The 16,740-nt window shown below is 39.1% G+C and overlaps 1 protein-coding gene across 3 annotated transcripts in view; it reads left to right on the top strand.

Moving 5' to 3' along the window:
* Positions 1-16,627, top strand: part of MIGA1 (mitoguardin 1) — a 35,432-nt gene extending 18,805 nt beyond the window's left edge. For 2 of the 3 annotated variants that reach the window (XM_027744090.2, XM_027744091.2), the window contains exons 8-16: positions 3,647-3,747; positions 9,893-10,011; positions 10,196-10,268; positions 10,601-10,687; positions 10,813-10,911; positions 11,204-11,338; positions 12,663-12,716; positions 13,025-13,141; positions 13,467-16,627. In XM_027744090.2, coding sequence (XP_027599891.1) covers positions 3,647-3,747; positions 9,893-10,011; positions 10,196-10,268; positions 10,601-10,687; positions 10,813-10,911; positions 11,204-11,338; positions 12,663-12,716; positions 13,025-13,141; positions 13,467-13,685 — 1,004 coding nt within the window. In that variant the 3' untranslated portion in view covers positions 13,686-16,627. The other variant, XM_039384688.1, reaches the window with a different exon arrangement.
* The last annotated feature ends 113 nt before the right edge of the window (positions 16,628-16,740 follow it).

Below are 16,740 nucleotides of genomic sequence, written 5' to 3'. Positions count from 1 at the left end.
TTTTCTCCTCTTTGGAGTCTGTAAAGTCCCTCCTTTCTCATCTTGCTTTCCTGATGGTGGTGTATTGACTGCACTGATTTTCCACTGAAGTGGGAATAGGAACCCATGGCTTTATTTACTGGTGGCACTCAGAACTAAAATCCCAGGGAGTTCTTTGCAGTGAGTAAGTGCTTTCCTTTTTTAAATGCTGCACGTAAGTGCCAGACTCGCTTGTGAGCTCGAGCCATGTTTCATTCAGGGCTGGCAAGAAGATAACACATGACCAGTCATCAGAGTTTCAGAACATGATGTGAAGGTGAATGCTTCTTGATTGAATGCTGTAAAGTGAATTTGTGTGCAGTTCCATCTCCGAGGTCGGATTTTGCTCTGAGAGTTTGGAGGATTACCTTTGTGCTCTGTCTTACCATGCAAACCTACCACAGCAAAGACAGATAAATATTCTAGATTAGCACACTGTGATGTGAAAATACCTTGGTTCTGGCTTGATATTTTTTTTTACCTTGTTTAGTTTTAAGTAGATAGTTGTTTGCAAAACCTTGTAAAGCTAGGATTAATTTCACAGGCATTAGCAGTCCTCCCTTCCATTTTTTAATGCCCTCAGTCTAACTTTATAACCACATGTGCATTTTCAGGCAGTACAGCCAGGAGCCTTGATGGTAATTACTGCTGTCAGCATCACATCTGAAACTCTACTTCGTCCTCTTTGCAAATACAAGTGAACCCAAAATAACTCCTTGGCTTCTCAAATAAGTCAGCTCTATTTGAGGCTCACATAGTTGCCAGTATTCCTTTCCTGAGGGTATTAGAATCCATAAGAACTCGGGATGAATGTGTGAGCAGTTGCAGGCACTGGAGGGTGGGTTCCTCCTGCAGCTGTTCATTCCAGGAGTCTCTTTGTGCCACTGCCTCTTTTTTTGTGTTCTTGTGTCTAAGAATGGTCTCCTGGTACTTCCATGGTATGTACTCCAGCTGCAACTTAATTTGCACCCTAGTGAAATTCCATAGGGAATTTTCATGATAGTGTGGGCACTGATAAACACCTGCTTGGCTGGGGGTATTTTGGGGTGGTGGTGGTGGCCACAAAGCCAGGAATAGCTGGCAAGGCTGTTCTGCTTTCTTTGTATGCACATATTGCTTGCCAAAGGTATTATTTCACTCAGCATTGCCAAGCTTTTTTTTTTTTTTTTTGTCATAACATGCAAATTTTGTGCCTTTTTCTGTAGTAGTGAGAATTTTGAGTGAAAACACAGATATTCCATATGGAACTAACTGAGATGTTAAAAACATCCTGGCTCAGTGAGAGAACACTTGGAATTAGGAATTTTTCAACAAATATAGATGTATTCAAAATTTTATTCTCTCTGAGCTTCATGTAATCTATAACAGGCTGAATGCAAGATCTGCAGAAGAACCCCTGATGCTGCAATGTCCTGGGCTGTGGTTCCTTCATTTACACCAATTCTTTTTTGAAATATACACAGAATAAATTTGAGTTAAACAGCATTATTCCCATTTATATGTAATCAATCACACATAGCCCAGAGTTAAATACACCAGAGTCAGTCTGGGGAAATGTCCTTGTCACTGAGTTATAAACCCACATGTAACACCAAGAGCACAGTAATTATCTCACAATATCCAAAGGCTTTGAGTCTTCAGCCTGTGCTGCAGTTGGGACTTCCCTGTGGGGGTGCTGGAGGTGTTTTTGGATTGTGAATAAGTTGATATATGAGACCACTTGACAGCTGCACTTTGTGTACACAGAGCTGTCCTTACCTTGGCATCTTCATCAGAGCCACCAGGCAGATCCTTGGAGGGCTGGCCCATGTTTTACTCCTGTAGGGCTTTGTCATTTGTGTTGCTGCTCGTGCCTGGGGCTGTTTTCTTCTCCAGAAGGAAGTGCTCTGTGTTCCCTACAGACTGGCAGATTCAGGAAAATCATTTCTTTGGATTGCCCTTGAGCCACGTGCCAGAGGGACTTTATAACTGTGACATGTAGAAACTTTTGTTTTAATTACAAATTTGGTGTGGGGAGCAACTTAGCCAAAGGGAGAGGTTGAAAATAGGAGAGTGGAAAAATCTGCCTCCAGGCTCTACATCCCTGTGCTACCCTGGGTTTAACAGTGTTAACTGCAGATTCAGCAACTGCTCATGTGAAACAGTGATATTAGAAAATCATCTCATGTAATATTAGAAGGGAATGAATGCAAATTTATGAGAAATAAGGAACACCGTGTTACCCCATCTGCTCTGAGCGGACCCCAGGCTAATGCTTTACAAACCACAGTTTGGTTTTCTGTTCCAGCATTTCAGATCCCAGTGTGTGATTGTTTCTCAACCAACTTGGATGCTGCAGTACTTTTCCTGTTGGTTTTAGGAGGTCAAAAGAAAGAACCAGTAAGAATGAGCTGAAAAAATCAGAGACTTCATATGAATATTGGTGAAGTTGTGATTACAATTTGCCTAGCTTAATCTAGTAAAATCTTTGTCCAAACTTCTAATAATTTTTTCCCCTCAGTGATTAGTCTGAGAGACAGATATTTATTGTTATATGCAGGTTTTGAGCTGTCAACCCAGGTCCATAACTAATAAAACCATAACAACCACCGAAGTAATAGTTAAGTTATGTGGATTTGTAGCATTTCAAGTGATGAGCAAACCATTCCAGTGTATTGGCATTTGGCCACTTTGCTCTGTAATAGTGTTTTTAATGAAGAATTGCCGTGGCAACAGATCTGGAGGACATTGGGTAGCTCTTTGCTGCTGACTCTTGGAAATAAAACAGACTTTTAGCAACACATGTGTAATGTCTGAAGGTAAAGTAACCCAAAATAACTGCATCTGCTCCACTGGGAATGTAGTGTGGGACACATCAAGCCAAAGTCTGACTTACTGACTTACCAATTTAATCCTTCTGTGAAAGTGTTTCTGGATGGCGAAAATAGTAATAAGTGCAACAGTTGAAATCCGAGAATAAAATAAAGGAAACCTGAGAGAAACTGTATTGCAGATGAATTTAAGCAAAAAAAATGTCAGTTATTTTAAAGGCTTTAAGAATTCTAGCACTATAGGAAATGCTTCTGGATGTGTTGTTTCAATAAAAGAAGTTTTTGGGGAAAGAGGATGCAGTGAAGATGAAAAACTTCACTTGCTCTTCTGAAGAACCAGCAAGTGAAAAAAGACATGAAAAGCAGAAAATGAAACAAATTCCAGTGAAGTTAAAATTTGGGGTGTTTTTTTATTAATGGACTTTTATTTATAACAGTATTTCTTGGTGACTGAAACACTGAGCATTTGTCACATAACACAGCCAAGTTAAAACCTTAACAGTGTTTAGATCAATATAGCAAAGTAATATCATAAGATAGATCTTCAGAAGCCTATAAAGGAAAAAGGGAAAACCTCTGGGCAAGTTTTTTTTTCTTCTCCCAGGTCATTGTGGCTGATATTTGAAAGTCCACTTCAAAGGCAGAAAAATGCAGTCACCTTTTTATGTGTTAGTGGGTCGTAAAGAGAATTTACTCTCACAGTATTCTAATGTCATGCCTTCCAGATGAAGTACTATGTTAAAGTATACATGAAGCACACTTTCAAGATGTAAATGGAATCTAAAAAAGTTTTGGTTTTTTTTTTTTATATTTTAAAGATAAAAACACAGACATTACTGTGAAGGATAACACGGATGATTTCTGCCTTCGAGACACATTGAGCATTGCATCAACAGACTCCTTTGTTTCCACAGCTGAGGTAAGACTCTGAAAGATTGCTTTTTTAAAGATTCATTGATCTTGTCATTGTTCTTCACTGGTCTGAACAGTGAACAGAAGAATCCTGATTTTTTGCTAATCACTCTAAGCAAAAATGTATTCCTCTTATGGGAAAAAAAAAAGAAACTTTCCAAGCTTAGTTGTAACCAGCTTTTTTTTAATTTTTTTTTTTTTGGTGCACTGACAGAGTGTTTCCCCAACTCCTAGACAGAAGTTGCTTTTGAAAAATATACCAGATTTTCCTGAGTGAAGAAGCAGTGAGTTAAGGCTGTGGTAGTTCCTTTCACTGTGAACTGCATTTTCCTGTTCTTCTTTTCCTCCTGCCTTACCATCCTGTAGACATGTATGCAGAAGGCTCTGTATATTTTAGAGCTGGGGTTTTTTTGTTTGAGAGGAAATCATTGGAGGTTGACAGCTCCCTGTTTTAGTGTGTTCCATGCTCAGTATGGAGGCACCAGCTCGAGCTGTAACTCTGCTCTTGCACCAAGAGGAAATTATTAAACAGGAACCAGAGGGTCTGAGACTCTGTTATGGAAAACCTGGGGTCGAGCTGGTAAGGAAAACTCGTCTGACTGTGTGAGTGGGGTGTGGGGAGTCAAATGGGGCTCCCATTGGGTTTGTGCAGCCACTGCTGGGAAGGAGCCTCAGTCCCAGCAGTGAAAGTCTCTGTATCTGGGAGTGGGAGTGCCAGGGAGCCTCTGGAATGGTCTGACAGGGAGAATTCCTTAACAACATGACATACTTCATCTAATTTCTCTAATCTTCTTCAATAAGACCACAGAGGATACATAAAGAAACAATCTTTGGATAACAGGATATTTTCTATCAGCTGAAATCTGCCGCAGCTCCCTTGAAGTGTTTGAAGAATCTCATATGCAGTGACACATTTACTGAGTGAGGAACATCTCCTGTCGTGCTCTCTGGGGAGCTGGAGGCATCTTGAAGAGCACTTCTCTCCAAATAACAGGAAAGGCAAAGTTGGCCTCGATAGATACATTTTGTGATAGATATTGCTCTCATAGATGCACTGCAGCTAAGCTGCTAAACTCAGCTGGAAAAAGAGAGAATTGCATCCGCATGCTTTGCAGTTATCATCTGACTGTTATAGGGTTTGGTTTTCCATAGCACAATTACCTTGATTCAGTAACTCACAGTAAATTGTGATTACCTTGATTCAGTAATTCACATCGTTGTGATGCCTGGCATTCATTCCTAACAAAGATTGTATCTGTAGAGGCCAGTTACTCTTCCCTGTAATTTGGACAAGACCACAATTCAAACTTGCTTCAACTCTACCAGCTGGTGAGAGGAGCTGTAAACCACTGTAGTTTGTACATTTTGTTTCTTTTTTTTTTCCCTATGAACTTTCATAGTGTTTTTACAAGTATGTGAAGATGCTCAGTTGGGTTGCTTGGCTTAAAAAAAAAAAAAAACCAAAACCAAAAAACCAAAAGCAATCAACCAAACAAACACCCAGGATGTATCACCTCAGTGGAATCATCATCCTGTCCTGGAGCTGTATTGTCCCAGTGTGTGCTAAGGAAATGTTTAAGTTAAAATTGGCAATGTAATTGTCTTTACCTATCCTGAAAATATTCTCCACATTCTGATACCTCAGAGCCACTTCTGTCAACTCTTTCCTCCAGGACAAAGTTATGAAGGTTTTCTCTTCCTTTCCAGCTGTTCTGTCCTTTGCCAATAGAACAAACTCTCCTTTTTCAGATTTTATGGAAGAATCTAGTGAAATTCTCAGCTGCCAGAAGTCCTGAAGACTAACAAAGCATGAATAACTTGCAGTTTAGTGTTTGAGTCAAAACACCACCAATGTTCTGGATTAAATATGAGCCACTAGGCTTGAACTACAGGGTCAGTTCACTCCAGCAGTGGGTACAGGACATCACTGTGTGTGCTCCAGGTAGAAGGAAACTGTGGGTGTTCTTGTACAAATATACTGTTACCTGGATTTAACATTTTGTCCATCCTTTGGGGGGAAAAACGCCTCACATTAGTACTGCAAATAATTATGGCAATGAGAAGGAGCAATAACTACTTCCCAGTGTATTCAGCTCTTAGTGGAGAACAGTTACAGCTCTGATGTAACTGGATTAGAATTGACATACCAGATTCTTTTATTCTAGACATGATGATATCAGGTAGCTTCTTGTTTATCTACTTTTTTCACTTTCTTGTTCTTGCACTAGCAAAACAGTGGAATGTTTTAGTTTCGGCTAAGAGGCCTGAGGCTTTTCCAGCTTTGGATTTATCTCAGCTAAGGGCCAAACAGGCAGTTGTTCTTTCATCATAAGCTCCCTGACTGCAGTTAAAATATTAATAACTGCCCTAAACTCCATGTCGTGATAGAAGTGTTTAGCAAGGCTTTTAAATCCGAAATTCATATGTGATTTTGCCCTACCAGGATTAGTAATTTCCCCTTGCAGGAAATCAGAACGTGGCACCATTTTTTGTGGTCACATCACGCTGCAAGTTGTGTGTTGACAGTTCCTTGTCTTCCTCCTACATTGTGTCCTGTCCCAAGGAGCAGGACTCTGGTTTTAGAGGCTGGAAACTGTTTCAGTGCTGACACACAGACCAAATTTAGCTCAGTACCCTCAGGAGAGATAACTGTCACAAACCAAGACACAGATGCTTGAATGGAAGGTGATGGGGGCACTGCTTAGGAGGCAACAACAGTGTCGTGCTGTGTTGTACGAGGACAAAGTCTAGGAAGATGGTTTTTAAGGAAAGAGCTGTACAAAACTGGGACAGCTGGCAGAGCTTAAGTCATGTGCCCTTTTGGTGAGCTCTGCAGGATGGCAGGAGTGTGTGCCAAAGCTTCCTCTTGGCTGGGGCTGAGAATCAAGAGGGTGCTGGGCACCACACATCTGATGACTTCTGACCCGGAGTTGTGCCTGCCTGGACACCCACAGTGCACAGGTGCCTGAATCCTTACAGAGACAGTTTAGACTCAGTTGTCATCCCCAAGCCAGACAGACTTCTGCTCTTAAACACCCTCAGGCTCTCAGAAGCACTGCAGAAGGGATGGTGAACACAACTATTTTCCCTAATTAGGTTATTAACACTATATCCTGTGATAAATAATGGTATTTTCTTCCCTGTTGGAGCCTGTCTGCCATCAGCTTGTGTTGAGGAAGGTTAGTATCCTTTTCATAGTCTTGCTCTCCCATCTACTGTGATCAAAATAGCTGCCACCCTTGGCAAGAACACAGCCCTGAGTGTGCCACATAAAGGCCTCTCCCCTCTCTTTCCTGGCTTCTTTTCCATCTTCCTGACAGAGGCTCTTTCCTGCTCTCCCTGAGCTTTGGTGCTGCCTCTCTGTTGTCAGTGCACATGCATTTATCGTATCTTATTTTCATATCTTGACTAGAATTGAATCTGCAGTTCTATTATCAAATAAACTTTGCTTTCCTTGTTAAAATGTTAACTCCATCCAAAGCTTGGGAGATTTTTTGGACTTGTGAATAAAGCCTTAGCTACTCTTTTTTTTTTTTTTTTGTAACAGCCTTCCTGTTTTCCTCCAGATCAACACAATTCAGTTTATTAAAGTACTATCTCAAGTGTTTTAGTTAGTAATCACCATCTCATCTTCCAACTTCCAAAGTGTGTTTCACTCTCATCCTGTAACTACTTATTTAAAAAAAAAAAAATAAATCTTTTCTCTGAATGGCTTTGTCCTTTAAAGAGACCATCATCAGCCTTTTTAATATAGGGGAAGCATCATTTCTCAGAATGTAAGGAATGCTGACTGTTACAGTAAAGTGACCTTTTTATTAGGGGGAGCAAGCAAGAATTCCTAAAAGGTCTAGCATTGTTTATTTTTGTTACATTCACGTAGGTGGTTATTTTGGTAGTCAACAAGGCTTCGATGCACAGCTGAGAATTTTTTTCTATTTATTAAGAAACAACTTGTGAGTAGCAAATGAGGGTACTGAGCCTGTTCCAGGGAATCTCAGACTTAAGAACTCTAGCAAGTTCCAGAGGTTTGGTGCTTTACAGCAACGATTTCAGCATCTCTTCACTAGCAGATGCAGCCCTAAAGCTGAAGTGTCCAGAGCAAACTGATTAACATCTGAACAATCCATGTTGTAACCTTCAGAGACACAAGGAAGCACCACAAGCTTAGACACGAATTAGCACTACAGGCTTTGGAGTTTTGAAGGTGTGTCCATATTATTTCAGCATAATGAAGTCAGGTGTCCACTGCAGGTCACCAGAAATGTCCTGTGCTGTGGTCACCGACTGCGCTGTCTCTCCTCAGCCTTGAAGGGATGGAAGGCAAGCCTTCCAGGAGGAGGTTGCTGCTGCTTTAGGGTCATGAAAACCCTGAGATTTGCTCAGTTGTTCAGAGCATGGTGCTAGTAAAGCCAAGGTTTGGGCTTTGATCCCTCTAGGGGCTGTTCACTTAAGAGTTAGTCTGGATCCTTGTGGGTCCCTTCCAACCCAGTGAAACCTGTGGACACACCCAGCCCTGAACTGCAGTCACCTTTTTATCTCTGCTTTGTCTGCATTTTCATGTTCTTCTCCATGTAACCCCACATGACAGTGAGGAAGTAGCAGACATTTGGGGGCTGGCATGTCAGGGCCATCCTCACAGCCCTCTGCCAGCTCTCTTGGCTGTGGTGGAGCACCTTGTCATCCTCAGAGCTGTGGGAAGGGTTTCAGCGTGACACTGGCTGTGCGAGAAGGTGTCCACGAGAGAGTGGTTTGGTCTCGGTGGGATTTTTGTAGCCAAACAAAACAATTTAAAATGGAACCTGACAGTTTATGGAAGGAATTGTATGTATCTGCCAGAAGTAAAAGGTTACTGGTGTGAGTGACTCAACCCCCCTGTGTAAGTTCCAGCAAATGAACACCATCTAACTGTGTGACACTTGTCAGAGCACCAGCTCTGCACTGAAATCTCTGACTTTTTTCATGTCCTTAAATGTTGACATGGACAAAAGCAGGTACTGGCCCTTTCCCTGCAGCAGGAAAGCCATCTTGGCCAAACTGTTGCTGCAGTGTGTGGAGAAGGCACACCGGGATCATCTCACCAGCACTTGGCTGGGTGTCCTCACTGACAGGAAAAGCTTTTCAGCATGTATTTATTTGAAAATTTTAATGGAGGTTTGATACAAAGTTATACTTTAATCTGATTTGTTTAAATCGTTCTCAAATATAGGGTAACTTTTTATATAGTTCAAATACTTTGACAGTTACTTTTTAAAGATGTTTCCAGGCTATGTTTTTATAGCCTAGAAACACAAGTTTGTTTGCCCCATACAGAATATTAAAGAAAAAAAAAGATAATTAAATATATATATATAATTAAAAAAATAATAATTTTTTAAAAATAATTTTCTGGTCATTAACTAATCTGAATGATGTATAAGCTTTTTTTCTTTTGATTATTAATAATATGATGTAATGTTTATAGTGGAAATCGTAGCTAGCCATTGTTTTGTTGATTAAATATGATACCCTGTAAACAGGAGTTCTCTGTTATTTATGTGCTTTGATTTATTAATCTGGTTTTGGTTTCTTTCTTGCTTTAAAAATGTCTGTGAGTTCACCTTAATTTATACAATAATCACAGAATTAAAACTGCCAACAGTGAAAACCTTTTTGGGAGCCTGTCATATAAAATTCTGAGTGCTCATGCTTCATACAACGTGCTTTGGTAACTAGTAGACATATTTCCCAGCGAAACAAAAACAGGGGTGGGAGGATGTTACTATTTCTGGTTTCCTAAAGATCTGCATGATACAATCATTCTGTACTTTGTGACCTGGCAATTATTTTCTTTTAACAGCTTGGAGACCCATTAGATTTAACCAGACAATTTAAGAACTTACCTAGGCAAATTAAATATAAAATTAAGCTGCCTCCATGAGTTTTGAAACTTGAAACTGTAGCTTTCAGATTCTAAGAGTTACGAAGCAGGTCTTGCGAGGTGTGGTGTATTTGTTCTGTGTACCAGTTGAGTGTTGCCCCTTTCTTTTAAGCAGATGCAGAAAAGGATGCATCTATCAGTAGAGTATCAGGAAAATTCTTGAATTTGTTTTTATCTTTACAAAAAAATACGTTGTCAAGCTCTTTAATGAACTTCCAAACGATTTCTTTGTCAGCTTACAGAGCACAGGGAGATCCGTAACACGTACGGGCTGGATTCCCTCTGCCACTGCCCCTTGTATGAAGAAGCCATGCACTTGGCAGAAGAAGGCAAAATATATTCACGAGTGTTAAGGTACTGATTTATGTCTGTTTAACTATTTTCCAGAAAAGCAAAACTTAAAGTTAAATATTCTGCCTAGGAACCATTTTTTTTAGGAGTTAATTGCACTAGGTGTTTTTTCTAAGAGTTAGACTGATGTGACTGTTCTGGTGCTTCTTTTCCTAATGGTCTTTGAAAACCTTTCTGTTTTGTGTAGGACTGAAATGTTTGAATGTCTAGGAGACAGTGACTTCCTTGCTAAGCTGCACTGTATTCGACAAGCTTTTCAGGTAAACAGTGAGCAGGGTGATTTGTCTGTCTCGTTAAGCCTAAACTAAAGTACATGGCATTGAAAGCACTCTCTGGGCAAGCATTTTTATAACTTGTTCTGGAGTTAAATATTTTCTTGTTGCCTTTACATTCCCATAGTTCTGAGACGAGATGAATTTGCAGAGGAGTCCCAGTTTTATGATTAGCTTTGGAACCTTTGCACCAAAGGCTTATTAGGAGCTGGTCCACCATACCAGAGGTTATAATTATCTGAAATGTGATTGGAGTGTTTAAGGTCACTTTAGTATAACCTGTGCATGAACATGTCTGTATTTTCTGAACCCTTTTCTAGGTAATTCTTTCAGAAACAGCAAACAGAATATTTCTTGCTGAAAGTGGAAGAAAAATTTTGTCTGCTTTAATTGTGAAAGCACGAAAGGTAAAAGGCTTTTTTTAACTAATGTTTCATTGTTTATGTGACTCCTACCAGAATTCACTTTCCACTGCAAATAAACCACATCTCTTGTTGAGTTTGCTTGATACTCATTGCTTTTTACTTTACAGAACCCAAAGAAATTTGAAGATGTCTTTGATGAAATGATATATTTTTTGGAACAAACAGACCACTGGGATAATACCGAAATGGAACTTGCTGCTAGAGGAGTGAGTCTGAATTTCTGAAAAGTGCTTTTACCCTTAATAGGATCTAAAGGATCCTATTGAGCCATAGGATCTAAAAATAAAATTTTACAATTCAGAATTGTGGGAAAGGCAGCTCTTTTTTTGTTTGTATTTCTGATTTAGAGAATTGGCATCCACCAGTTTAGTACCAGAAAGTACTTTTTTTTTTTTAACTTCTCCATAGTATCTTTAATGCATTTGAATGTGGTGCATGCTGAATTCCACTGCTGAAAGAGAAACTAGGTTACTTAGGTCATGTTTTCCTTTCATACAGGTGAAAAACCTGAATTTTTATGATGTTGTTCTGGACTTCATATTAATGGATTCATTTGAAGATTTAGAAAATCCACCTATATCTATACAGAATGTAGTCAATAACCGCTGGTTGAATTCCTCTTTTAAAGAAACAGTGAGTATTCATGTGTAATGTTCATACCAATTAATCTGCAGTATGTGGGTGGTGTGATCAATATAAGTGTGTTGTGAGCATTCTGATAGAAATTTCTGTGCTGAAACTGTTCTGGTGCTCTGTGCTTTGTATCCTTAAAGTACAATCTAAAACCAAGAATAAATCCAACAACTGCAGGATAAAGGCTGTGTAAAGTCCAGTTTAGCTTCCAGTATAACTGAGTGTGTACCTGAAATATTCCTCAAAAGAATTAAACAGATTGTATTTTATCATAACAGCAGTTGAAAAGCTACAAGTCTGGGCCCAAAACATACAGAATGATTGAATGTATCAGAGAAAATACTTCAGCTTGTCCTGCAAAAATTAGTTTCCTCTGAGGAAGCAGAATTTTAGAGGGGAGGTTTCACTTAGCCACGTCTGAGGTATTAGATCCAGGTTTTGGTTCAGAGACCAGAGATTTAGCAACAAGGCACAAAGCTGCAAGGAAACAAAAGTAAACTAATGCAGTGCAGGCATTCAAATGTTGATTGCAATTCATGATTTCTCAGCTGGGCCTGTTTATTGTCAGATAGATCTGTTAGGGACACAGGCTCCTGCCATGGTCAGCTGGTACAGATACTGCTGTCATTTCGTCCATTTTTGTCTGTAAAATGCCAGTTTTCCTTTTGTTTTTGTCTTTCAGTTGAAACATTCCCTCTAGAGAGAAAAGTGCCATGCATGTATTTCTGTAATTCTGGGGTAACACTGGCTTTGTGAATAGTTAATTCTCCTGCAGCACTGAAGGAGAGTCAGATGAGGATAGGAACAAGCTCTGAGGGGAAAAAAGCCCAGTACTGATATCAGTATATTGTATTTCACAGGTCCATATTTGGACAAAACTCCTTAACTGGATCTGAAGCTATTGCAAGAATGTTTTTGCTAAAATGAAAAAGGACATTTTAATGTGTTCACATTCCACATAATATCTAAAATAGTTACTTATGTCTGAGCACATGCTTTAGGTATATAAGAGGCTGGTCCTCAGTTAAACCCAGAGAGAATTGCTAACTGTTGTAACTGTAAAATCAGTCAGGGATGCCAAATTACATTTGAATTAAACTGAAGAAACTGTTGCAAAGATAGATCTGAAATGACACGTATGAACTACATATAAATTTGGTTATTTGTATCAGCTGCCGTTTTGTAGTTTTAAACTTTGTGTTATCACAAGGTTGAAAGTGCAGAAAATACATGTCCCCAAAATACAGAAATACAGTATTCTGCAGGTGAGTTCTTTTGAGATGAAAAATGACTTGGGCTTGCTTTTTTTTCTTTTAACAATTAGGCTGTAGCTTCAAGCTGTTGGTCAGTACTGAAGCAGAAAAGACAGCAAATGAAGGTAAGTTGCCCTTCAAAATTATGTGGAACAAAGTTATTGATCGGCTCCTAAGAATTTGAAGTTCAGACGAGAGGTTTCCAATTGTGGAAATTTAGCTCATGGGGCCCTAACACCTGTTTTTTAGCAAAAACTGAAAGATTTTCAACCTAGTTTGGGTCCAGTCGGCAGTGGTGACAGTAATTCTGTTCAGGTTACCACAGCCCTGCTGTAGTAAGTGTGTTAGGCTTTTATGAAGACTTAATGTTAAATAATGGAAATTTATACTAAACTTACTGTGTAACTTCTGTCTCCAATTTTCCATCACTTAGGTGCCTGATGGATTTTTTGCACATTTCTATGCTATATGTGAACATATCAGCCCTGTTTTGGCGTGGGGCTTTTTGGGCCCTAGAAATTCCCTTTATGACTTATGCTGCTTCTTCAAGGTTTGCAACTTTTTTTTTTAATTACCACTTATCTATATGAAAAAAAAAAATCTTCCTGATTAAAATAAATTAATATTTTATTTATAAGTATAAACATTTCCATTTTCCTAAGATTAGGGCTAACAGTAAGAAAGCATGAAAACTAAATATTTTAAAATATTTTAAAAACATTATTAAATGTTTTAAGCTTAGAACTGTTTTGCAAAGTCTGTTTTAGCACACTTCTGCCTCAGCACCAAAATGGATGCTCGTAGGAAACATGTAAAAGAAATAGCTGCTGGTAAGTGAATACGAGTTTTTCTCTTTATTTTTTTCCCCTGGCTAGGATCAAGTGCTTTTCTTCCTCAAAGACATTTTTGATTTTGAAAAGGTGAGATACTCCAGCATGGAGAGCCTGGCTGAGGATCTCACCCAGCTGCTGATCCGCCACACGGAGCTGCTCATGGCTTACCTGGGGGCAGACTCCCTGAGACACGTGGGGGCCTGTGTGAGCTCTCATGGGCACGTCGTGCCCAGCGGGCTCTTGGAAGCAAAAGTCCAGTAAGCCCTGAAAATCCGTGACAAATGCCAGGGAGTGCACGTTGGGGTGCTCCTTCCCACCTTTTTTCTCTAAATGCTGAAGCTACACCATGGCTCTCGGTGAGCAAGCACCTGGAAATGCATCAGGTCACTACAGTGTGGAAAAGGACTCAGGGAGGTTAAATGTACACCTGTGAAGAGAAATGGGGAGTGTGTTATTGTATATACCTAAATTAATTTTGCAGCCCAGCTGTCGCTGTATTTATACTTCATGTATCCCAAAGCTTTTTTCTGTAATATTTGGGTAAAGTTTATTTATGAAATACTGTACTTTTGCACAGATGATTTGTGAGTGAAGCTGATGGAGTTGTTCCCATTTAAAGGCTTACAGTACAAAGTGCTCATTGCAGAGTCTCATCATTAGGTGTCTGGAAGGTGTTTTGCCTGCAGTCTCTGATTCATGTGACACATGCAATAAAGGAATCACACTCAACAAAACTGAACATGTTGCCCCTGCCCTGGGATTCCATTTGTGTGGGTGTAAGCAGCCATTCTGTACTGCAGTGCAAGGGAGCAGTGCAGGGGGCAGGAATGACTGCCAGTATGCATTTTTTTACTTTATTTTGTTTTAAAATATCTAAACATCATTAAGGTGTTTAAAAATACTTATTTATATTTTAAAAGCTATGCTAGCTTCACCAATTAATTTTAAAACCTTTCCTTGTTCTAAAACTGTTACTACTCTGTGTGGTGGTAAATTAACCAATAGCATTCTCAGTTCATATGTAGCATTTCAAAATATATTTTTAAATAAGTATGTATGGTAAGATTTGTTAATCATGAAACAGAATTGAAGGCAGTGTTTTATAATTTAAAGCACTTCAGTCTTCCTCCCTTCTCTGTGGGAAGTCAGGTGTCTATTTAAGAAATTCAAGCAGTTGTGGCCATCTGTGTGCAGTGTGAAACTGTGGCTCAGGCTGTGGAACCCTGAGGGAACTCACAGTAATGTTTTTTCCTGTTCTGGGGGTAATAAATGATGAGGTATAATCTTTGAATTTCTGTAAACTGAAGCAATGCTTCATAATTAGTTTAGGCTCTTAAACTACACTTACGTATGCTTTGCCACACAGAGCCAGCCCACAAGAATCTATCCTGTGTCAAGAAATACAGAGTAAGTAATTACAGAGCAATTCCAAATATTCAGATACTTGAGAAGCATGTTGTTAAAAATCTAAGATATCAAAACAATCCTTGACTAGAAAAATGTCACCTTTTGTTGCAAACACAACCCAAAATGACAATATCCAAGAGGAGGGCCTGTGTAATTCATAGATTTTACCGAAGCCAACATTTTGCTCCTTTGTTGTACTCGTTTGATAAGTACAAAAATGATGAAAATGTGTCATATGACTTGTGTGAAATGCCAACTGATTATGATTTATTTAACAAAAAAAAAAGTATACTTCTATGTGTAATAAAAGAGAAATTCCAAATGCTGCTCTTTTCCAATGCCTGTTTCCACCGTTCAAGTTGCTGAGCTTGGCGCTGTGCTCCGTGCTGGATTTTTTCTTTTCTCTGCAATGTCTTCATTGTGGGCATGTGAAGTTTTCTTCACCTATCTCAGCTTTTGAGCAGATAAGTATGTTTAAGCTATCTGTGTTTTGGCAGCTTATTGCAAGTCTATGAGTGAAATTATGTGGAAGAGTAAAGGTGTCTTGTTGGGCTCATAATCCATAGGAATAGCTGGAAATAGTAGCAGAGTAAGTGGCATATTCCACAGCAAATGCACTAGCTGTAGGTAGCAAACTGTCTCTCTGGTCTAATAAACTGATATGAAGAAAATTACACCTTAACATACATCTCAGAGAAACAGAAATGCACTTTTTCACAGAAGTAAATGTATATTGAGATTTTCATGGTTTTTACAAAAAGCTTTTGAACAAAGTGCAACAGCATTGCACAGGAGGTTGTGAATGTTTCCAGATACTTTAAAAGTTGGTCTTCTGTCAAAAATGAAAGGATTTTTTTTTAAACAGAAGAATGAGAAGGATCTAAAGAAACACCAAAATATTTAGAAAATGAGGAAGATCTTGATAACATCTGACTTAAAATAGGAGCACTTCCATGCACTCGTGGAGCTCTCGGAAGTCCTCAGAATGGGGTTGGAAGTTGAACTGATGTCTTTCCCAAAATTAGAAACACGGGTTCTGGTTGTTGTAAGATACCAACAAATATTTGATTCAGAAGCAGTTCAGAAATGAAGAGCGAGGGAAGGGAGGAAAAGAGAGAGAGGAAGAGGGAAATGTACATGTGGGTAGGCTTTTGATCCCCTTTGGCTCTTTTAGGACAAAAAAACATTCATCTATTCTGTCCTTTCTAACTTCAAATGGGAGATGAAGGTCCCCTTTTAACATGGAACTGGAGTCAGTTCTGTTAAAAGCTTCACCTGAGCTAGCAGGTGTGTCCAGAGTATCTGCTGATAACCAGCCACGTGGCCTGAGAATTTCAGAAGTGCACCATCTCTGAAAACACAAGTGCCAGAGCTGCAGCACAGGGACAGGATGATGCAGTTCTACTCTAGCGACTCCAAAATCAGAATTTCGTTCATAATCTCTAAATTTGGGTAGTTTTGAATGCCACTTTCCATGCTAAGAAGAACAAGCTAAATTTCAAAACCATCCTCTTCTGCCGTAACTGTGCTCCTAAAGTCAGAAATGTTGAATGTGTAGGGATTATGCAAGAATCAAATATTTTTATAATTTGTAATTTAGTTGTAATAATAATCTCACTTTTAATGTGTTCTTAATGATTATTATACATTTCTTTTGTAGTCTTTGGTTTCTACCAAACTGGACGTGTCAAACCAAGTGTCAGAGTAAGATCATTTGTGACCTTTCTATTGCCTAATGAAGTGCAGCTGTGTATATGAAATAAAATATTTCAGTGAAACAACTGTTGCTCATATAACTGTATCTAAAACTTGAATTCGCACGATTCTTGAAATCTGTTGCAAAATTATTTCATGGGGCAGGTGTTTTGATACCAGTTAGTCACCTTGAAATTGGAATTCGCTGCCTGAA

The sequence above is a fragment of the Pipra filicauda genome, unplaced genomic scaffold, assembly GCF_003945595.2.
Source record: "Pipra filicauda isolate LSUMZ 115617 unplaced genomic scaffold, ASM394559v2 scaffold36_size6622888_pilon, whole genome shotgun sequence".
Lineage (NCBI taxonomy): Eukaryota > Metazoa > Chordata > Aves > Passeriformes > Pipridae > Pipra > Pipra filicauda.
This window is presented reverse-complemented; position numbering and strand designations above follow the sequence as displayed.